This window comes from Eurosta solidaginis, chromosome 5, assembly GCF_040869045.1.
Source record: "Eurosta solidaginis isolate ZX-2024a chromosome 5, ASM4086904v1, whole genome shotgun sequence".
NCBI lineage: Eukaryota > Metazoa > Arthropoda > Insecta > Diptera > Tephritidae > Eurosta > Eurosta solidaginis.
In genome coordinates this window covers 255,341,128-255,366,041 of record NC_090323.1, presented here as the reverse complement: position 1 = coordinate 255,366,041, position 24,914 = coordinate 255,341,128, and the positions used below count along the sequence as shown (strand labels likewise).

Below are 24,914 nucleotides of genomic sequence, written 5' to 3'. Positions count from 1 at the left end.
TGCGGCTTCTTGTTTATGATCGGGGACTTAACACAGTTGAAATTTGATATTTGCTAATAAAAAAAGTGTACAAATATTTGCGCTTTCATTCGTATAATGCACCAGCCTGCAAATATAACAGAAGAATTGCCGAGCACATCAGAAACAGCAATTGGAGTTGAGGTAAGTGGTGAGGTACAAAAATGCTAGACGACGCCACAAAAAAAACTAGCCTTTGTCATGTGTGTGTGTTTGTGGTACTTCTAGGTCAAAAAGCCGGAGACGCAAACAGATAAAATATACTCACGTTGTCAAACAATTGTATCTACCGAAGACGATTATAAATTAACTGTTGCAGACGCTTATGAAAAACAATTGCAGAATTTACGTAAAGAATTGAATTATATAAGTGAAACAGATTGGTTGTATGAAGCTGTGGATAGGAAGGCGCTATAACTAATTAAACAAAAATTGTATTTGGTGTTGTAATAAGAATCAAAGTTTTGAAATTTAGCAGCAAGATGTTATCGTTTCTCAAGAATCTGTGGGATTCCATGGATGCAGAGAAGCAAAAGCGACTCTATGCGGAAAAACTAGAAGAAGAACAGCGACGTTTGGATGTAGAAATTGAAAAGGAAGAAATTGATAAAGTAAAAACTGGAGATAACTCAGGCATGCAAAATGTGTTGCGTGCAATTAACGGTTCAACAAATGATAACGGACAAACGCAAGGGCAGGAAGATGACAAGTGTTTCGAAAGGCGTGGTAAGTACAATGGATGGCAGTGTACATTTAAAATATTGAGAATTGCTCATTTCCAGGCGTTATAACAACATTGAAAAGCAATCACGGTACTATTGACCATTCTATATTTTTTGACATAAGCGCAGCTGGTGGCCTTGCTAGCGAATTAAAAATTGGTTGTCATGTAAAATATTTAGCATATCAGCAAATGCATAGTGATCATATTAAAGTGGTGCAAATTAAAGAAGTATCGGAATTATTCTGGGATGATTCTGCCCCAACCACCGAAAAGGTAAGAAATCCTTAGCATAAATATTGTAACGAATTAACTGAAATTCCTCTTATTTGCCACCTTCTGCTAACGTTCGAAAAACTAAACTGTTGAATAAATAACTCCACTATTCAATAATGCAAAATAGCCTTTATTCAAGTCCTTCATAATAACACTACTACTTCTCGACAGATAGCGTGCTTAAATCAAACTGATACTGTTTGGTTTCCTCGTTGGCATATTTCTAAGCGTTTCTATTTCTAGAATTTACTAGATAGTTCCCAGCTATAACTACGTTTATAGCTTCTCATATGCGCGTGTATATGTGAGTGATACTTGCACAAATTATTGGTTACTTTTGGGAGTATCTCAGATATATGCAAGTGTTTTTGCGTTGCTCTCCGCTGCTTGTATGGACATATGTATAGATATAATGATTGATTTATTAATGTCCATACAATTCACTGCTTAGTATTGGCCTAGAGATGATAGTATCCCTTAATGTTGCTGATATTCGTCACAATATTTTATGTGCTCGAATTTTTATTTCAGCCAAATGTCTTCCGTAATAACCACATAAGCTAACTTGAATATTTCTTCAGTTTTCACTGCAAACGTTGTATCAATAAAGAAAATAGAAAGACAAGCAAGCCGTAGTGCTCAGTTTGCAGTCGCCTCTATTGGTTTAAATAATATGTCTCAAGTAATATAGTATTGTAACGAATTTACTGCAATTCCGCTTATTTCAAATCTTCTACTAAGGTTCGAATCACTAAACTGTTGAATAAATAACTCCAATATTCGATAATGCAAAATGGTCTTTATTAGACTACTTTCAAAATAACACTTCTATTGCTCGACAGATAGCGTGCTTAATCAAAACTGATTCTCGCGCCTCTACTGTTGTCGCCTTTTATACTGTCTGATTTCCTCGTTGCATACTTCTAGGCTTTTCCATTCCAGAACTTACTAGTTGGTTATCAGCTACAAAATCACCAGCCACAACTACGTTTATAGTTTCACATATGCGCCTGAGTAACACTTGCACAAATTATTGCCCTCTCTTGTGAGCACTTTAGATAAGATATATGCATGTGTTTGTCCGTTGCTTCCCGCTGCGTGTACTCACATATGTGTAGACATAATGATTGAATTATTTATGTGCATCAAGTGACTGCTTAGCATCGGCTTAGAGATGATAGTATCCCTTAGTGCTGCTAATATTTGTTACAGTATGTAAGGTAATTTAATTTCAATATATCAACTCCTCAGAGAAACTTTCTCCAAAAATAAATACGGGAAACTAACTTCACTTTAGTGTCACTATGTTCAAACGACATAGATGAACTTTATGACGAGCTTTAAACATACGTTTCGGCTACGCAACATTTAGTTCTGCTGGAAAAATTATGGCTGTAAATAAATCCCGAAAGCTGCCAGTTAGAATTTATGCCTTAAAAAGAGTTGAATCAAATTTGAGAAAAACCCCCAAAAAACAGCCCCAAACAGTTATAACAACTGAATGGCTTCCGAAAACAATGTCCAAGCTATTGATCCGGTTAGCCCGCGATGATTTTAGTTTAATATGCCCCACCAGACCACATGTTTTTATTTGTGACCCAAATTCATCGATCTATAGGGACCAAATCTCAAAAAAAGCACGAAATGCTTTTTTTGTGGTATGCAATAATGTAAAATGGATTTAAAAAATGAACTATATCATAAAAAATAAACTGTTATATAATACTAACTGGGTCCCGGCGTTGCTCCGGTTGGGCAGATACTAATCTAAATAAGAAAGTGTATTTTAATGCATTCCTTCCGTTACTCAAAGTCAAAGTAAGGTTTTATTGATATTCTTCAAAATGTATCTCCCAATTTTTCTCATTCTTACCTTTTATAATTTCCTTATCTCCCCCTCTTCTTTTTTTACACCCTCTACCTCTCTTTTTCTTAGATTCCCCTAATTTCTCATTCTTTGCTTTATTTTTCAAATTTTATTTTGCCACACACATACTCAAAATCTCATACCTTAATCAAAATATTTTAGCTGCATAATTTTTGTCTATCATCTCATAGACAGCTATTTTTACATTGGAATGCTTAAATTTAATAAAAACTTTTAAATCACTCAATTCAATCGCTTAAACTTTCAATGCTAAGACCAAACAAATTTTCTGCACTTAAGTACGTACATGGCGTATGAGTAACTTTTGCTGGCACACAAAATTTGTCGCACCACCCCGTGGGGCACGTGAAATTGAAAAAAAAAATTTATGTAAAATTCTTAGTTCTGAAAAACTTTCGTCTTGATCGAAGGAACCTATGGCCAAAATTTGGTGATGATTGAAGTGTGGGAAATACGTTTCCATAGGGAACACACACAGAGAATTTCATTTTTATAGATGTATGTAGATAGACTGAAGCTAACAAATTTTTTTAACGGCGGCAGATTACTAAACGTCCAAAAGGAATAACAGCAAACTCAACAATGCAGTCAAACTTTAGGTGTTAAAATAACCTAAGTTTGTACGGCAGCCATAGTTCTGAAAAATCCCAATTGCAGGGAAGATGCCACGTCCCTTTTTTCCCACTTCCACATTTTACTGGAGGTGTTAGGACTTAACGTCATATAGCTGCTTACCAATTTTCATTAACCAACCATGACTACATCCAGAGATATGCAGTATGATATATTCCATTTGTATGGGAGGTGCCACGGTCCCCTTTTTCCTAATTCCACATTTTCTTGATTGTGTTAGGGATTGACCTCATATAACTCCTTACTGAATTTCCGTGTTCTGGCATGTATACCTTCAGAGTTATACAGTACCAAAGATTCCATTTGTAAGGGAGGTGCCACGCCTCTTTTATATATCGAAATTACTTTTAGCCTAAAACCTTCGTAAACCTTCGTGTTGATCGAAGGAACCTATAGCCAAAATTTGGTGATGATTGAAGTGTGGGAAATACGTTTTCATAGCGAACACACACACATACACACAGAGTTTGAATTATATATATATAGATATTATTATTTTTTATTTAAATAGTTAAAAAGCCTAAATTTTATCGTTTGAGTGAAAATAGTTTTCGATAAGTGATCGTATGTTACGATTCCATAGCAGTTTTACATTGTTCAATGTGTTTGGGACACTTATTTTGCTTATTCTCCGTGACAAATCTATAATTTTTCGAACACATATTGATGATATCTTTTTGAAAACAAACCGGTAACTCGGCGATTAGAAATCGATTTAATAAAAATTCATTGTTTTATATTTATTAATTTATTTAATTTAGTTTAACTTAATTTAATTTAGTTTAATTAAATTTCATTTAATTTATTCAGACCGTTTAAATAAAGATTACTCGTTCAATTGTATTTGTATTTGTATTTATTAGGCAATTCATCCCAGCACAACAATTTGGCAAAAATTATTTTATAGTGCTAGTCGGTAAAAGGCATAAAATAGGAACAATTTAAAGTTGAAACTTAAAGCTAATGACTATGGCTAAGAAAAGGTTACAATAAATAATATATTTAATAAATAATAAATAAATAAATAAACGAATGATAGAGTATATTTGCTTAGAAGAAATCAGTATTTTAATTGTCTAGGTTATTATAGAAACTTGTTAATTCTTTATTGAAGAGCAGAGCATTGCTTATAAGCCTAAGTCTAGAAGGGAGCGAGTTCCAAAGACGTATGGAAGTAATGAAGAACTGGCGATCAGATATTAGCATACGATGTCTGAAGTGGGTAAGGAGAACAGATCTAGACGACTGGAGAAAATTTAGCCTCCGATACAGATAGTCAGGTTCCTTCCTATATATTTATTTATGTAGCGTAGTGAGCGTTTTAAGTTTAATAAGGTTATCGAAAGAAATGTTTAGCAACCTGTAAGCATGATGAGAGACGTGGTCAAGTCTTTTCAACCCATAGACGTATCTAGCAATGTTGTTATAAACAACATTAATAAGTTTCCTATTACATACATAGTCACAATTAGAGTAAACCTCACAACCATAAAGGAGCGTAGGTATTAAGTACGCTTTTGCTATTAGTAGACGAATATGTAACGGAGTAAAATATTGATTACTTAAAAAAAAAAATTATTTTTTACGATTATTGAAAAAAATCGAAAGTAACCAAAAAATGCGCTCACGATATACCATTACATCCATCAATGTACTTGTATTTGCAAAACAATCAGTGCATAGCCATAACGTAATCCAAAATAGTGGAGTTATTTATTTTATGGATATAACAAAATTGGCTAGACTTAAGGAAGAAACCACAAAGAATGATTGGTAAATGAAAGCTTTTGGACGCCAGCCTATGAATCTAACATTTTTAAGGTATTGCATAGATTTTATCGCGGGCTTGGCGACTAAATCAAAAAAAACCCGTAACGGATATTTGTCAAAAAAGGTTCGAAAATGTTCGAAAAGGTTCGAAAAGGTTCGAAAAAGTTCGGTGTTAGCAACAAGCCAAATACATAAAATTGGATCTCTATCATAAAGTTAAAGTTAAAGTGAATGTTAAAGTTACAGTGAAAGTTAAAGTTAAAGTTAAGGTTAAAGTTAAAGTCAAAGTTAAAGTGGAAGTTAAAGTTAAAGTGGAAGTTAAAGTTAAAGTTAAAGTGAATGTTAAAGTTACAGTTAAAGTTAAGGATAAGGTTAAAGTTAAGGTTAAAGTTAAAATTAAAGTTAAAGTTAAAGTTAAAGTCAATGTTAAAGTTAAAGTTAAGGTTAAGGTTAAAGCTAAAGTTAAAACTAAAGTTAAAGTTAAAGTGGAAGTTAAAGTTAAAGTTAAAGTTAAAGTGAATGTTAATGTGAAAGTTAAAGTTAAAAATAAAGTTAAAGTTAAGGTTAAAGTTAAAGTGGAAGTTAAAGTTAAAGTCAATGTTAAAGTTAAAGTTAAAGTTAAAGTTAAAATTAAAGTTAAAGTTAAAGTGAAAGTTAAAATTAAAGTGAATGTTAAAGTTAAAAATATAGTTAAAGTTAAAGTGAAAGTTAAAGTTAAGGTTTTTTTTTTTTGTGCTTCTGCTCAGGTTTAGGTTGCCTTGGATATAAACAATCACTATTGAATTGAGATTTTGGCCTTTGCAACAGCGAGTGCCGTTCTGAAAATGCTGCATGCTCCAGATCCAGGGACATGATCGAGCTTCTGTGTATTGCACAGGTAACATTTTGGAGCTGCGGTACAGGCCGAAGCTTTGGGGCGGCTTTGCCCACACTTCCAGCAGGCGTTAATCCTGTCTGGACCCTTGCATTCAGCCTTCCGGTGTCCATAGCCGAGACACCTAAAGCAGCGTTGCACTTCTGCTCGCTGTCTGATTCGGCACTGTATCCATCCGATAGAAATTTTACCTCTTCTGAGTAGAGCGTTGCCAATATTCTCGTCCACTTCGACGACCGCCATTTTCTGTTCTCTTTGGTTTGCTGCGAACACAGAGACACGGAGAGGTCTAGTGATTTCTTTTTCTCCGACCTCGCTTCTTATTGCGTCTTGGATTTCTGTTTCAGTTGTGAGACAGTCACTTCCAACTTCATCCGCTTGGAAAGCTGTTGTGCTTCACCGACCTCTCCTACTGCACTACCTATAGCTGCTCTGAAGGCCGTCTGGTCACTGCAGCGCGCCGTTTCAATCAGTACGTTACCAGATTTGGTTTTTCGTACTGACCGTACCACCGTACCTGTGTCGTTAGGGCGGAGCTGGCCGCGTATGGCCCCTAGTACCTGGGCATAGCTTTTGCCTTCCACAGGTTTTACCACAAAAGTTGCTGCTTGTCTCCTCTTTCTCGCCCGTGTTTGAGCTTAAGGAGCTTGGACGGGGGTTGCCTGCTTGGCTGGCTTGGCCCGCTGTTTTAGCCTCCGGCGCGCTACATTGGACCAAGACTCACCTTGTGAAAGCGTATTTTCTTTCATCTCGTTTCTTTTTGGCTTCCAAGTCCTCTGAATGGGAATCTTGTTTTTTCGGCCTGATTCTCTGCTCTCATCTACCTTTTGGGCCCTTAACGATCCCATGCAGCTTAACGCTTCTTCGAGAAGAGCCATATCGGTTTTGATGTCCTTGGACACGGTCTTCTGCTTGAGAGCGGTTTCCTGCATCTCGCGCAGCACTGATACCGCGTACTCCAGCAGCTCGTCTTGGCTCTTCCCTTCGAGGCTTGTGTATGAGAGTGAGCCTCTTGGCGGAGTCGCACGTTTCTCCTTCCCAACAGCGCGCTGTGCAACGACACTGGGTGAGCTGACCCACGCTTTTTCCCTTGCATTAGCAGGTGTTCACTGGCTGGGGTTGTCGCGCAGCTGTGTTTTCGTCGCCTGTGTCTTTTCCGCCGATTCGATGCCTTGTGTGGGCATTACCGAAAAGGTCGCTTTAGCGGGGGTTGTTAAAACCGGCGATCTCAGCACTTTAGTGCTCTTTTTGAACACCACTTCATTGCCCTTTCTTTTTCGCTTTCTCTACTTTTATCTGCGTTTGTTGTTTTTATTTTGTTGTTCATTTTTTCTATTGGGTCTCCGCTTCATGCCGCTATCTCCGCACGATGTGCAGTCGCCGTCTTCAATTCCCGTGGTTATCTTTGCAAAAGCAGGGAGGCCACGCGTGGGTTGACACAGGTCCTTATGGGAGTCTGTGTACAGAGCCAGAATACAGCGTTAGTCAGGAGTCGTCTCAACTGAGCCTGCACTACCAACTTAATGGCGACGTGCTTCGAACGTACTTGAAGACCTGCCAAGGTTTTTACGAGACGGAGACGTTGCCGATATTAACCTACCAGCCGTTTCGGCAAGGTGTCACCCTTGCTTATTAAGGTTGTTGTTGTTGTTGTGCCTATCGTCATCTCCAGCCTGTAGGAATCATTTCATAATCATATTTCCAGTTCTGGTCAACAGGATCTTACTGGTCTCGATCCTGTGGATGCTTGATGGGGTATTTTAGGGCTGCATCCTATCGCCCTTCCACCGGAACTTTGGGATGTGTTGCCCTTAGAGCAACACATTCCCATTTTTCCACTGGATTGCTCGTTTTGGTTTGCCCTGAGTAATTCACTCAGTACCTCCCGTCTTGTGGGAAGCGTTCCTCTATCCACCACCTGAGGAGGCGCCCGGTAGGGGACCGATACCCCCGCGGGTAAAGTTAAAGTTAAAAATAAAGTTAAAGTCAATATTAACTTCTCATTTATTCAATAAAATTAAAAAATTTGTTTTCTTATCGGTCACCACGCTTAAAAAGTGTAACTTGAATTAATATCAAAGACAAAACTTGAATTAATATCAAAGAAAACAAAATGTTGCATAAATATTATAATTGCATAAGTTGATAATATGCAATAGCTTTACCGCGGCAGTCCCCGAGTGCCACACGTCCTTTTTTTTACATATTGCCTTGGCAATTAAAAAAATCGCCGTTTTCGATCCCTCATTATTTTATATAATGAGTGTAGCAAATTATGCGCATGTGTATATACTTATCTGAGAATATGTTTAAATCAACCATCCAACTCGCCCTATATGTTGCATGTTTCTATACGCCTAGATAAACGCTTACGATTTACTATTGCATCCTAAAATGTACTTGTATGTAGATATTATCCCGTGAACGCAACAAAGGAGACTTTTTTAAGCAAGCGGAAGAATAAAAAAAATCAAATATTTATAATAAAGACTTTTGTTTACTATTGACCATATTTGATTTTTTTGCAATAATCGGAAAAAATCATTGTTTTTTTCTAATAGTAATCAATTAGTAATTACTTTTTTCAGGAAATAATTGAAGTATTCCTTGTCCATTAATATAGGCATCTAATTAATTGACTACTAATGCTAATGCAAATTATACATGACTGAATTTATTTTAGTTCAATTTAATTTCAATTAACTTAATTTAATATAAATTTGCTTAGTTTAATTTAAGTTGAAGAAATTAATTTAATAAAACTTTGTTTTATTTTATTTCATTTTTTATATTTTGTAATTTTATTTTATTATATAAATACAAGTTAAATATCTTAATATCTTAAGAACTATGGCTATGGTGATCGTAAGCTAATTTCAATTGTACGTATGTACATATTTACATTTCATTTTGTAATTTAGAATTTAGTGTTGTAAATATTTATTGTGTTATTTATTTTTATTTTTTTTATTTGAAAATAAAGTCCTGTATTTATTAGGAATTTTATTACTGATTCTATATTTATTATTGAGGGGTTATTAAGGAAGTGGGTTGGATTAAGACAGTGGGATCCCCTTGTTTCTAGAATAGTGAAAGGATGGGCATTCGAAGAAGATATGTTATTGTGGGTGGGGTTTGAAATACATTTTTTTTTTATTTCATGTTATTTTATATAATTCTGTTGCCTTTTTTTTTGTTTTTATTTTTTTGGTTAATTTGTTTTATTTCTTTTAAATTTTTATTTTGTCTTTGTGCAATTATGTACAAATAAGTTACAACTAACAAAACTCTAAAAAGAAACGAATCTCACGTTGGATTTTGTACACATCTATCAGCCTCTCAACGATTTTGAGCAGAAATGATGTTAATCAGAACAACATAACAGTGGGAAAGGAAAAAGGGAGCTTAAGTTAGCGATAATTATTTATTGATTAATTCAATTTATATATCATACAAAAATATATTAAAGTAATCTTCTGAGAAAAAAATAAAAATGTGTGCGGTAAAAAAAAATTAAAGATGATTAAAAAGAACTCACTAGAGATGAGTAGTTCACCATTAGAATGTATAATGGTGTGTTCACAGTTTCTGGTAAATTATATGTATTCTTTCACCGCCTCTTAATTTAATAGAAACTGTTTTCCTTTTTTTTTTCTTTTTAGCAATTATATAACAATTTGAATTATACAACTCCATTAAAATGTTTGACAAACGTTAAGACAAAATTCAAGAGAAATAAAACATCAAATGAAATTCAAATTTTTTCGATGTTGAATAAATAAATTTCCGCCGAGTCCCTTTGTCATGATGTCCGCAACTTGTTTTTCTGTTGGTTTGTATTCGAGTTGAGCCTCCCTACTTGCAATGGCTTCGCGAATAAAATTGTATTTTATGTCCAAATGTTTCAACCGGTTTCTTTCTTTTGGCTCGTTAGCGATTTTTATACACGATTGGTTGTCATCGTATATTATTGTTGGCTGTTCGTGTTTAATGCTTAACTCCAAAAATAACTTTCGAATCCATCTGAGTTCACAAATTGCTTCAGCCAATGCTATATACTCGGCTTCCGTTGACGATAAGCTGACAGTTGCTTGTTTGCGTGATGCCCAGCTGACCGTGTTTCCAAACAATTTAAACACGTATCCCGATGTTGATTTTCCATCATTTTTATCGCCTCCCTAGTCTGAGTCGCTGTAGCCTACCACCGTTGGCACAGTTTCATTTTTAGTGTATACTAATTTCAGATCCACGTACATATGTACCGTAGAATGCGTTTTGCATGATTGAAATGAGTTTCATTGAAACAGTTTTGAAACCGACTGAAGTATCCTGGGGTAGCACACAAATCAGGTCTGGTGGTAACAGTCGCATAAATTAAGCAACCAATTAGTTCCCTATACGGGTGGCTTGTGCAATTTTTATCGCCTGGTTCCAAATGTAAAATTTTCTTTATTGGCGTTGCCTTCGGCTTACAATCTTGCATATTGAACTTTCACAAGACTTTCTTTAAGTAATTTAACTGGCTCAAAATGATCATTCCATTTTCTATACTTTGTTCAATACTCATGCCCAAAAATGTATCTGCCTTTCCCATATCGGTCATTTCAAATTCCTTTAACATCAATTTTTTACGACATCGATTGTTTTCAAATCGCTGCAAAACACCAGTATGTCATCGACATATAGTAAAATTATAACCAAAATTTCATTTTTCCTTTTGACATAAACACAGTGATCCGATTCACACTGCTTGAATCCAATTCGAATCATAAATTTTTTGAACCTTTCATTCCAGGCACGCGATGCTTGTTTTAATCCGTAAAGTGCACGATTCAATTTGCATACTTTGTTTGCTTGTTTGTATCCATCTGGAAGTTCCATAAAAATTTCTTCTTCTAACTCCCCGTTCAAAAACGCACTTTTCACGTCCATTTGATGAATGTGCATGTCCATTTGATTCGCAATTGAAAGTAAAATTCTGAATGTCACCAACTTTGCAACTGGGGCAAAAGTTTTTGCATATAATCAAATCCGTATTTTTGCGTAAAACCACGCGCTACAAGACGCGCTTTATATTTATCGATCGAGCTATCAGATTTTCGTTTTATCTTGAAAACCCACTTGTTTGTGATTGCCTTTCGATTCTTTGGTAAGTCACAAACTGTCCAAGCACCATTTTTTATTAAGGATACGTACTCACCATGCATGGCCTCTTTCCATTTATCACCAACATTACGCTTAATAGCATCGTTAACTGAAATCGGATCATCATCAACAAATTGTTCAGCTGATAGTGCAAAGTGAGCTGTCTCAGCCCATTCACCGTTTCTATCTGGTGCTCGTCGTTTAGGTTCGCTTCTTTGTGGAGTCTCGCTATCTGTATTTTGGATCCAATCACTTTGGATATTTTCGTTATTACAAGCATTGACGACATCCATTCCATCAAAATCCAAAACATCGTTTTTCGCTTCATCGCGACCATAAGCATCAAGCAACTTGTCGTTTTTCAAATCTTCCATAGACGATGTCGATTCAATGTCATCTCGTTCCAGTTTGCTTCTAAAATTCATCTTATTCGGTGCCCCCTCTGAAATTTGCAATTCCACCAATTTAATTTGATTTAACACAGAGGCCTCATTAAACGTTACGTGGCGTCCAAAGACTAGTGTGTTTTTTTCGTATCCCAAAGCCGACATGTGCCCAATAATGCACCATAACCAAATATTATGTATTTAGTTGTCTTTGGACTGAACTTTGAACGGTGTCTTGATGATACATGATTATAACATTCTGAACCAAATATGCGTGTGACAAATTCGCTTTTTGTTTGAACCAAATTTCAGCTGGTGTCTTTAAATAAAACTGCTTACCAATTACCATCGTTATGGATCGATTTTTAAGATAATTCGCCGTCAAATTGCTCCATTCCAGAATTTTTCATCCAGATTACTTGCCAATAACATGGTTCAAGCTTTTTCTTGAAGTGTTTGATTTAGCCTTTCCGAAATGGAATTCATTTCAGGATTATATGGTACAGTTGATTTCATTTGAACACCTTTTCTCTTCAGATATTGCTTAGATTCGTTGGAAATGTATTCACCACCATTATCAGTGGTAAACTTTGCAATTTCTACGCCATGAAAAGCTTCAGCCATTGCTTGAAATTCCTTGAATTTTTCAAGCGCTTCACTTTTCCTCCGAATCGAATAAATCATTGATACCCTAGAAAAATCATCGATATAAAGTACCTGGAACTATCGTACGCTGTTACTGGCATCGGGCCACACTCGTCACTGTGAATCAATTCCAAGATGCGGTGTGAACGCGCATGCTTGTTCTTTGGAAACGGCATTCGAGTTTGTTTCCCAGAAAACGCATGATTCGCAAAATTTCGATTCTGTGTCAATACTTATCTCATTTAGGCCTTCAACCATTTTACGCGCAACCATTTTCTTCATATCATATGCGTTCAGGTGCCCCATTCTAAAATGCTATAAATTTTGTGAAAATTTGTTTAAATTCTTTTCACCTGTTACTCCAGCAAACATATTACGATCAATATGTAATACTACTTCATACAGATTTCCATTCAGGTATGCAACAAACATTGTTTTGCCGTTTTTCGATACGAACGCTTTTTCTCCCTTGAATACAACACAATACCTCTTCTTCGCTAAACATCGGATTGACATTAAGTTGCAGTGCAAATCTCTAACATACAAAACGTTTTCCATTACTTTTGTAGATGAATCATCGTCATTGAACGTCTTTACAGAAATTTTACCAGAGTCAAGCGTGAACTTAATGTCACCCATTGATCGCCGACTTTTGCTTCTTGAGCTGCATGCACAACTAACTGTGAATTGCACGAAACTCTGTGATCATTCTTGGCTGCACATAATGTAGTATGATTCACACAGAATGCTTTGTTCGCGCTGCTCGGACGTGTATGTTCCTTCTTTTTCGAATAACCGTTGGATTTTATTGAAATCGGTTGAGTCATTCCGTAGTTATCACAGTTTAAAAGTAGCTATTACCGTCATTTTTCACGTATTTTTCACAACTTTTGACACCTTGTCACTCCCACAATTTTTCAAAAATGCATTTTCTAAAAATGAGGTTGTGTTTTATAGGTAAATGGTACCCGTATGCAAAATTTCATCAAAATCTGAGCGGGTCGGGTTCAATGCATATCATTTTCCACAGAATACTACATTTTCCTAACTTTTACTGACTCAAGTCAAATCGTGCTTGTAAATTATATTCAATCTTATTAATTAACTTTTTATTTTACAAATTGCAGATCGAGCAACAAATTGCAGAGTTACGAAACGAAAAGCCAACATTCTTTAACACACATCAACGTAACATACTTGGTCTCATCATGGAACGTAAACCGGATGCTATTGTTGTTGATACAGAAAATAAATTTATGACCATTAAATTAGACACAGTTGAAATTGACTTCATACCACAGGCTGGCGATCGTGTCTTTATATGTTGTAACGTACAAAGTGATGAGCATTTTGTTAACCGTGAAGGTGAGGTATTGCAAGAGCAGAGTGTACATCCAGCTCGCATGCTTAAGAATGAAAAATGCGAAGTGCGTCGCTTGAACACTGATTGGGGTGTATTAAATGATGATTGCTATTTTACTTTTGATATTATGCCCAATACATGTAAACTTGATATTGGAGATATTGTGATGGCAGATCTAATTGAATGTGAACGGGTAAGTGGTATATTTGAATAAGCAGCTCGCCAAATTTATTAAATAAATAAAGTAAATGTAAGATGCGATAACCTCCGAAGAGATTATAGGCCGAACTTCTCTTCCAATTTGCGTCGTGCTCCTTTAAATGTTTTCCTAGAAATTGGCCGGACGGGACCTACATGTTTTATGAACGACTCCGAACGGCATCTGCAAAGCATGATGAGAAACTTTTCATAACAGAAACACATCGGAGTGTAATGTTCATTCATAAGCTTATTATTGGCGAGATTGATTCCCCTGACCTGGTCAGTCGACTAAATTTTGTTCTCGTTACAATGACGTGTACAACTCCTCTACTTTACTGTGTATTAGAGCTGGATTCGATTCGATTTTTTGGGGAAACGATTTTTTCGATTCGATTATCAAAAAAAAATCGATTTAATCGATTAAATCGGGCTTGAAAAAAGTTGATTGCTGCTCAATTGTTTACCAAGGGTGTACCGCTACATAAAGCTCGCCAGTTTCTTTATCTTCTTCGACTGAAGCTCTTTGGCAACATCAATGAGTGCCACAGGGCACAACATCACTTGTTCCTCCTATCGGAGTGAGATTGATAGTGTAGTCGATACATGCTTTCTGTGTTTTATTTAAATTTTGTGCGCAGATATTTCTTCAGCCTTCTCTGCAATATTAGCTTAGAAATCTAAATGAGAACAACTTTTGGCTATAAACCTCAATTAATCTCTGATCATAGCTGCCGTATCGAGAGTCGATGGCATGGCTCTTTGAGTTGTTCAAGAGAAAAGTCATGTCGATGAATTATGGTCATCTCCGTTGAACCAGCAGATAGCTCTTGTTATGGGAATGCATGAAGAAGTTTCGACACAGCAAGTATTCCTATCGGCACCCGTATTTGGAAACAGACGAAGCGGAAGACCTCTATTTTATTTGGTCTATGAATATGCGCCAATAAAGCTCAATTTATAAAAAATTACAAAAAAAAATTATTTTCTGCACGTTTTTATCCAAACTTCGAAGGCTAAAAAATCGAGCGATGCTATGAAGAAAATCGATTCTTCATTTCTTAAAAAAAGATCGATTGAATCGATTAAAAATCGAATCAAATCCAGCTCTACTGTGCATAATATTTTAATATTGTTAATTTTAATACGAGGATTGCTATTTATATTTTGAGCCTTGGCAACACTAATTGTTTGCCGGCGCCATCTGACGTTTTCAATTGAAAGTTTGACGTTTTTAAGCATAACCTTCTTCAAAAAACTTTAACATTTGAGCACAACTTGTGTTGTTTACAGTGACTTAAAAATTGTATCTCAGCGAAAAAATGGAATTAACTCGTGAACATTTTCGTGCGATGATTTTTTACGTCTTTCGACGTGGATTATCAAGACAAGAGTGCTTTGAACAAATTACTTCCACTTTTGGTGATGAAGCCCCATCCTTTGCCACTGTGAAACGCTGGTATATATTGCAAGATCGTCATATGACTTTTTGTGAGATTGAGGCATCCCTGGGCATTAGTATGACGAGCATCAATAAGATATTGCATGAACATTTAGCTGTGAAAAAAAATTTGTTCGCGTTGGATCCCGCATAATTTGACCAAAGCTCAATTCTCAATACCTCAATCGGAGTGGGAAAAGTGCTACGAAAATTGGTTTGAACGCATGCAAAAGTGTATTGATTATGGAGAATACTCCGAAAAACAATAAAGCCATTTTCGATAATAAATTAGTCTCTTTTCATTATTAGGCTCAAAATATAAATAGCAACCCTCGTATTGTTACTTGTTGGCTAATATGTTATTTTTAACACGCTTATATTTGCTTCATTTGTATGTATGCTTGTTTGTAACTCTAGGCTAGGCGCGCAAAGGAGAGTTAGACCCATCTAGCGGCAATTATTGAAGTCTGGCGTGTTTAAATAACCCGCTACAAAACGTGTTGTGCTTAATAGCGGAGACACGAACCTCTGTGCTACAGTGATATCAACATCAAATATCTAAGTGGATTTTAGATACTAAAACGGCACCATATTTGGGTGTTTTATAGTTTTTTTAAACTATATTTATATTCTTATGTACTTGATTTTAATTCTTTATTTAAGTTTTGGCTTTGTAATCATATATATGTTCACTGCGGGGGGCCGACGCCGCTTAGAAAAAATTTCTTCCAATTGAAAAAGCTTGTTTCTAAAATTTTGATGTTGCTTTGGCGGCCGTCAAATTTATTACCCTATATAATTCTTTTTTACTGTAATACGTCTTTGGAACTCCCTACCTACAAGTCTCCGACTCTTAAGTAATGATATGGACTTCAAAAAAGAGCTAACATCATTTTTTAATGTCTCTTAAACTGGATCACAACTTGTTGTTGTTAAACTGTACATTTCTAACTCCCTTTTCCTTTCTCTGTGTCTTCTTTGCTTCTTTATTTGTTAAATACTATCTATCTTTAATCACCCAATGGTTATTATCACTACTGCTGTCTTTTATTATTTATTAATTACTTTTCTTTAGTTTTAAGATTTAGATATACCTACATACATATTTACTTATTATTTGTTTAATTTAATTTATTATTATTGTCACGAATATTAGCATCACTAAGCTGCTACTAAATAAATGCACAACAAGGCCTGAAGGTTCAATGTGGCCATATAAATCGTTCCCGAGATGGTCGGGCCAGCACCTTAATGGTGCTGTGTTACCGGAGCGTATCGGATCTGTATCCGACAAAGGACCATCACATCGATAACACTCCCCAAAGCCTTCGGGGAGTAACCTAATCGCTACAACAACAACAACAATAAAGCAGCCACTCTTATGTAGAAGCCGACGAAGGCATATCTCACACACACAAATATGTAGTCATCAGCCGAAGTAGTTACTCACACATACCCACGCATATGGCTATGGGAGAGGCGTGGACTGCAGATATACATGTATATAGCTGGTAACTAACCAAGCATGAGCTACAACTGTTCGCGAAATTACTAGACCTTAGCAGATGCGGGTGAACGAGGAATCCGAGAGTATAAAATCAGCACAAATTGAGTAATAATCAATCAGTTTTGATATAAACACCCTATTGTTTGTGAAGTATAATTGTGAAGTACTACTCCCAAAGTAATCTCAATAAAGACCAGTTTGCACGTTAGCAGAAGGTTTCAAATAAGCGGAATTTCCCTTAATTCGTTACATTATTAATGTTAAATTTTTATAGCTCATGCTATTCTAGACTAGCACTGTTAAATAATTTTCGAATTGTTGTGCTAGGAACTAATTTTGAAATAAATACAAATACAAATATAAATAGAAAATTGCTTAGTCAAAAATGTATGGGACACCCCTTTTTGGTTAGCCTGCGGCAAAGAGTTGTGACAACCGAAACGATGAACAGATTTGGATGAAACTTGGAACACATAAAGCTACTAGGTCAGGAATAAGTTTTAATAAATTTCGAAGTACTTGGGTATTGTTTTGGCATCATATCGGATCAACTGCGGAATAATTTAAGGGCTCTCTTGCATTATTTCGGACACTATCCTGATCATTTGTTACTTTTTGGGGATAATAATTCAGGAGTTTATACAGGCCATTTTCGGAACTAACTTCGAATAATTTTAACAGGGTTTGTTTCCGGATCACTTCGGGGCAAATTACGTTACTTAGGCTATTCATTCGAATAGACTCTAGCGTGTTCAAAAAAAGTTCCTGCTGTTTGCTTTGTTCTAATTAAGGTTTGACGTACCTATTCGGTCATATATTTGTCGTTGTAGATTGATTGATGTGTAAACTCTTGAAATTAGAAGGACGATTTCTATGCTAATATTCGTACATGGCCTACTCAATGGTAATATTGATTGCCCTCCCTTGTTAGAACATAAAGCTTAATGTTCCAGATCCTTACGTCAATCTGGTCTTTTTCATATTGAATGTTGTAGGCGCATTTATACTCACCAATGCTACAAGGCTAACTGCCTTTAACTCATTATGTAATAACAATATTCATGTTTGACTATTCTCCAGTTTGTCTATTGTTAGTCTCCGCTTGTTTCAAGTTTTTTTTTTATAATTGTAAGTTTAATTTTTTATTGTATTGTATAATTTATTGTACTGTATAATACTGTAACGAATTTAGTAGGGGGAATCATGAAAGCATATAAACTTATAAGGTGTAAAATTATATTCATTTACACACGCTGTTATATGAACGCACCTAGTAATACTCTTGATAAACTTGATTGTTTATCAGCTGTATAATTCCAAACAAAATTTTTTTGATTGTTGTACAAATTAAAAAATGCCAAGATCAAGTGAAAAATCAAAACTAAAACGCCTTTACTTGCTGATATTGGAGATTTCTGATGAAAATGCATGCTGTAATGTCTGCAACGTTGCATTGCTTTGAGTTTACCGCGTTTACACAATGAAATATGCGCGTAAATTTATACAAACTGTGTAAATGATTTTTCATACAAAATTTGACAGCTCGTTTACGCACTAGATAAATTTATACGTTTACACACTTTATAAGGCATTTATACGGTTATATGAGTCCCCCTAGTGATACTCCGCTTATTTTACACCTTCTACTAACGTTCGTATCGCTAAAATGTTGAATAAATAACTCTAATATTCAATAATGCAAAATGGTCTTTATTAAAGTACTTCACAATAACACTGATACTTCACAACTGATAGCTTGCTTATTTTGTTTTGTTGATTTTCCGACAGGGTGGATAAATGATGTATATTGGAACGATTTTCCGTCATCCCTTGTCAAATTTGGTTTCGAGACAAACCGGTTTCGGCGTTGTGCAATCATCAGTGTCGGTTACGAACGAAAAATCGTTCCAATATACATCACTGATAGCTTGCTTAAATCAAACTGATTCGCATACTTCTAGGCGTTTCTTCTTCTAGAATTCACTACTTGTTTACCAGCTATAAACTACTAGCTTCTCGCATATCCATATGCGCGTGTATATGTGAGTGATACTTCCACCGATGATTGCATTCTTTTATGAGTATCTCAGATATATGCATGTGTTTGTGCATATCTCTCCGCTTCTTGTATGTACATATGTGTAGACATAATGATTGATTTGTTTATGTAGATACAAGTAACTGCTTAGCATCGGCTTAGAGATGATAGTATGCCTTAGTGTTGCTAATATTCGTCACACTGTCCTCCACCTAAGTCTGATCGTCCCGATCAGACAAATTTCTTGATCTAAACGCTGCTAGCATCTCCAAATGAACCACCCTTCTATTTCTTGGTTTCCCAATGGTTTGTATGCGGTAGATGGTATAACTGATCTTCTTCACAACTTTGTACGGGCCTTCCCAACTGGACCAAAATTTGTATGGAACACCTTTCCGCGGTGAGGGTTATATAGCAGTACCAAATCTCCCTCCAAGAAACCTTCCGAATTATTGTCTTGTCATACCTGTTTTTCATCCTAGTACTCATTATCCTGATTCGTCCCCCCACACTCTGTTGTTTGGCCAATGAACTACTTCGTAGAGCTTGCGCTTGACGGATTGGCTTTGCATAATCAGTATCGTTCCCACGTTTCACAACAGTAGTGCGCCCTGGCTTGGAACTACCCTCGCATTCTTTCTGGGAAATTCTTTCCTTCGTTTTTGTGGGTCCATTTGGTTTTGTCAATGCTAGTGTTTCTTTCGCAGGTAACTTTGATTCCGCTTTATTTGGCCCATTCGATCCATCAACCTTTGCCCGCCTTACTTTCTTTGACTTTTGTGGTCTCTGTTTAATCTTCCTCCACCAGCACTCGCTTACTGCTGAACCCTTTCTCAAAACTGAAGTTGAGTGGTACATCCTGGTTCTTATAACGCATAACTCTTCTCTGCATATCGATCCTGATGTCATGGTCAACTAAGAAGTCCACTCCCAATATGAATTCATCAACAATCCCCGCCACAACGAATTCGTGTAGAACCATGACCTTCCCAACTAAGATTTCACAAATCACTTCTCCCCGGTCTTGGTTATACTCGCCAGTGACTGTACGCAACCTCCAGGTAATGGCTTTACTCTCCTGTTGACCAAATCAGATCGGATCAAGGAATGAGATGCGCCCGTATCTACAGTCAGTACACGTTCTTTGCCATCCACATTCCCTCTGACGGTAAGACTGCTTGATTTCCCTCCCATTTGCGACACAGATATCACAGCACATTCAATAGCTGGAGCTAGCTCTCGATCTCTACATCTTACTCGCTCTTGCTCATCCCCTCCAGCTTTGTTATTAAGACCACCCATGCTGTTGAAACCACTAGGATCAAGATCGCAATGACGTGCAATGTGACCGGGCTTCCCGCATTTGAAAATTCTTTCACTCCGCTTTTGCGATTCTTTCAGCGCCTCCAATATTGTTTTCACCCAGTCTGGCCTTTCTACCTCCACACGGCGTGCTTTGAACACTTGCTTACACAGAAGCGATGCTGTTTCCTGAATCAGAGCATGTGATACCGTTTCTGTGAATGTAGGTTTTGGGTTTGCGTATGTCGCTCGCTTCGCTTCGATATCCCGTATTCCATTAATAAAGCTCTGGATTTTTACCCTTTCGGTATATTCCACGGGTGCGTCCGCCTAGATGGGCCAGCCTTTCAACATCCGACGCAAACTCCTGCAAAGTCTCATTCGGTTTTTGGTAGCGGTTTTGCAACTCAATTTGATGCTTCATAACTGTTCCGTGCGTACTCTGGAATAGTCTGTAAGATTTCGGCAGCTCGTCCTTTCAGTGCTACGAAAAGTGCAGCAACTTTATCTTCCACATTCCAATTGTTCACTGCTGACGTCTTCTCAAATTGAAGCTTAAAGACCTGGAAAGGAACAGAACCGTCAAAGGATGGTGTTTTTACCTTTGGATTACTCGCTGAAACTACTTGGCGATTTAGTTGCTCCATACGACCTTTTAAATCGTCGACTTCTGCCTGAAATTGAGCGATTTTTGCATCCTGCGCTTCCAGTTTTGATGATACCCTTGCTTCCTGTTCTGACAGCTGCGAAGATATGCGAGCCTCTTGTGCTTTCAACTGCTCGGCCATATATGTCTTCTGTTCTTCTAGCTGTGTTTCCATCTTGGATGTTACGCGTGTCTCCTGCGATTCCAGTTGGCATGCCATATATGTTTTCTGTTCTTCCAGTTGAGATGACCTACATGTCTTCTGTTCTTCCAGTTGAGTTTACATCTTGGATGTTACTGTCGACGTTTGTGCAGATATTGCAGCCAATATCATGCTCGTAACTGTCTGCGATGTTTCATTTTTCTCTTCAGTTTTTGTTGTTGTCGTTGAAAGACATACTCCTCCACATTGATGCCTTCCGACTCCATAAACTGTCGTAGCCGTGCTTGAAGTTCGATCTTATTGACGGTTGTATTCAATCCACAGTTCTCCAACTCCTTTTTCAGTTGCTGGATCCTTAATTCACTTAACTTCGCCATGTCCTTGTTGTTGTTGTTGTAGCAGTGCTTCGCCCCACCTAACAGACGCGACCGATCACAAACTGTCATCAATAGCCTCTAACGGGAGTCCAAGGAAACTTGCTGTTTCAACACGGGTGGACCATAGGGAAAGGGGTGTTAGAGGCGTTGGTTCCACATTACAATTAAAGAGATGGTTGGTGTCATGTGGGGACACATTGCAAGCGGGGCATACATTTTGTATGTCGGGGTTGATTCTGGATAGGTAAGAGTTTAACCTGTTACAGTATCCAGAACGAAGTTGAGCCAGAGTGACATGCGTTTCCCTGGGGAGTATGCGTTCCTCTTCCGCAAGTTTTGGATACTTTACTTTGAGTACTGGGTTCACCGGGCAATTCCCGGCATAAAGGTCCGACGCCTGTTTGTGGAGTTCACCAAGGACCTGCCTGTGTTTTTTCGCTTCATACGGCTGTGTTCTCAGATGCCGTATTTCCTCAAAATACTTACGGAGATGACTCCTTAAGCCCCTAGGCGGTGCTGGCTCGTCAATCAGATGTCTGTTGGGATGCCCAGGTTTCTGGGTATTCAACAGGAACTGTTTGGTCAGCATCTCGTTTCTTTCCCTGATGGGGAGTATTCTCGCCTCATTATGTAGATGGTGTTCTGGGGACATAAGAAGACAGCCCGTGGCAATTCTGAGAGCAGTATTTTGGCAGGCCTGTAGCTTCTTCCAGTGGGTAATTTTTAGGCTTGGCGACCATATGGGTGACGCGTAGCACGTAATCGGCTGGCTAATTGCTTTGTATGTAGTCATGAGCGTTTCTTTATCTTTTCCCCAGGTACTGCCAGCAAGGGATTTGAGGATTTTGTTACGGCTCTGAATTCTCGGAACAATTGCGGCTGCGTGCTCACCAAAATGTAGATCCTGATCAAACGTCACACCCAAGATTTTGGGGTGTAAGACAGTCGGTAGCGTAGAGCCATCGACGTGGATGTTCAAAATGGTCGACATTTGGGACGTCCATGTTGTAAATAAGGTCGCGGAAGATTTAGTCGGTGATAATGCCAGGTTTCGCGAGGCGAAAAAACTGGAGAGATCAGGGAGGTAGCCGTTTATTTTATTGCATAGCTCATCGATCTGTGGGGCCTGTGGCCATTACTGTGCAGTCATCGGCGTAGGAAACGATTGTGACTCCTTCCGGTGGTGAAGGTAGCTTAGATATGTAGAAATTAAACAAAAGTGGGGATAGGACACCACCCTGTGGCACCCCTTGTTTAATTCTCCTTGGCTTTGATGTTTCGTTTCTAAATAGCACCGATGCCTGCCGACCACCCAGATAATTTGCGGTCCACCTTTTAAGACATGGGGGAAGGGTAGACCCTTCCAGGTCTTGCAGTAACGAGCCATGGTTGACCGTATCAAAAGCTTTTGATAGGTCTAGCGCTACGAGTACTGTTCTATGGTGGGGGTTTTGATTTAAACCGCAATTTATCTGGGTGCTAATGGCATTTAGCGCGGAGGTAGTGCTATGGAGTTTTCTGAAGCCATGCTGATGGGAGGCTAGTTGCAAATTTGCTTGGAAATAAGGGAGCAAAATGGCTTCGAGCGTCTTTGCTACTGGCGATAGGAGAGATATCGGACGATACGACTCTCCTATGTTAGCTGGTTTACCAGGCTTTAGTAGCGGGACCACCTTGGCCATTTTCCATTTCTCGGGTATGACAAAGGTGGAAAGAGACAGGTTGAAGACCTGCGCTAAATATTTGAAACCATCTTTCCCTAGGCTTTTAAGCTGTCTTCTTATGTCCCCAGAACACCATCTGCATAATGAGGCGAGAATACTCCCCATCAGGGAGAGAAATGAGATGCTGACCAAACAGTTTCTGTTGAATACCCAGAAACATGGGCATCCCAACAGACATCTGATTGACGAACCAGCACCGCCTAGGGGCCTAAGGAGTCATCTCCGTAAGCATTTTGAGGAAATACGGCACCTGAGAACCCAGCCGTATGAAGCGGAAAAACACAAGCAGGTCCTTGGTGAACTCCATAGACAGGCGTCGGACCTTTATGTCGGGGATTGCCCGGTGAATCCAGTACTTGAAGAAAAATATCCAGAACTCGCAGAAGAGGAACGCATACTCCCCAGGGAAACGCGTGTCACTCTTGCTCAACTTCGTTCTGGATACTGTAACAGGTTAAACTCTTACCTATCCAAAATCAACCCCGACATACAAAATGTATGCCCTGCTTGCAATGTGTCCCCACATGACACCAACCATCTCTTTAATTGTAATGTGGAACCAACGCCTCTAACACCCCTTTCCTTATGGTCCACCCCTGTTGAAACGGCAAGTTTCCTTGGACTCCCGTTAGAGGATATTGATGACAATTTGTGATCGGTCGCGGCTATTAGGTGGGGCGAGCATTGCTACAACAACAACAGGCTTTTAAGCATCGGCACGGCTATGCCGTCTGGGCCCACTGCTTTGGATGGTTTAGCGCGACCAATGGCGTCCTCAACCTCTTTAGCGGTGATGGTGATTGGTGACGCGCTGAATTTGTGTTTATGTGCGTGTCTGTTGGCCCCCCGTCTAACTTTGTCGACCGTAGAATGCATTATATATTGTCGGCAGAAAGCGCTCGCGCATTTTTTCGCATCCGACAGCACTTTGTCGCCAAAGGCGATGGAAACTTTGTCTTTGTGCTTAGTCGGATTCGATAGGGACTTTACGTTGGACCAAAGTTTACCCACACCGGTAGAGAGGTTACAACCTCTTAGGTGCTCCTCCCATTTCGCCCGCTTGTGTTCATCCACAAGCAATCTGATGCGTTGGTTTATATCCCTTATTTGGGGGTCGCCTGGATCAAGCTGCCTTATAAGGTCACGTTCTCTCGCTAAGTTTGCGGCCTCTGCCGGGAAGTGGGGCCGGATTTCGGGAATTCTCCCGGCGGGAATGAAACGTGCCGAGGCGGATTCAATGACCTTGCGGAAGGCACGCTCCCCTTGGCGGGCATCAGTCGGGATAGGGAGGGCAGCAAAGAGGTTGTCTGTAAAGGATTTATATTCTTCCCACTTTCCTTTTTTAAAGTTTATGAAAGTGCGTCTTTCGGTGACGATGAAGTCGGCGGTACGCTCGAACGAAACAAGTATAGGCAGGTGGTCGGATGCCAATGATACCATCGGCTGCCAGTTGACGCAGTTTACGAGTTCTGCGCTCACGATTGAGATATCTGTGACAGCTTCCTACCATACGTGTGGGGGCGTCTCCGTTTATAGTGCAGAACGTCGTTTCTTCTATTTGATCCGCCAACATCTCGCCCCTACTGTCCGCCCGCAAATTTGAATGCCATAGATCATGATGGGCATTGAAGTCGCCTAAAATAATGCGATTGTTTCCAGTGAGTAAGGCTCTGATATTATGGCGGTATCCACCGGGGCAACAGGTGGCAGGGGGATGTAGATGTTGATGATTTCTAGGTTTGCATCGCCTGACCGGACAGATAGGCCTTGACGTTCTAAGACGTTGTCCCTGCGGTCGA

At 38.4% G+C, this 24,914-nt stretch overlaps 1 protein-coding gene across 1 annotated transcript in view; it reads left to right on the top strand.

Moving 5' to 3' along the window:
* The first annotated feature begins 355 nt into the window (after nt 1-355).
* The window catches only part of armi (armitage), a 42,221-nt gene continuing 17,662 nt past the window's right edge, over nt 356-24,914 (top strand). The window contains exons 1-3 of the mRNA XM_067789923.1: nt 356-744; nt 801-1,015; nt 13,484-13,912. Coding sequence (XP_067646024.1) covers nt 501-744; nt 801-1,015; nt 13,484-13,912 — 888 coding nt within the window. The 5' untranslated portion in view covers nt 356-500. The remainder of the gene's footprint in view (nt 745-800; nt 1,016-13,483; nt 13,913-24,914) is intronic.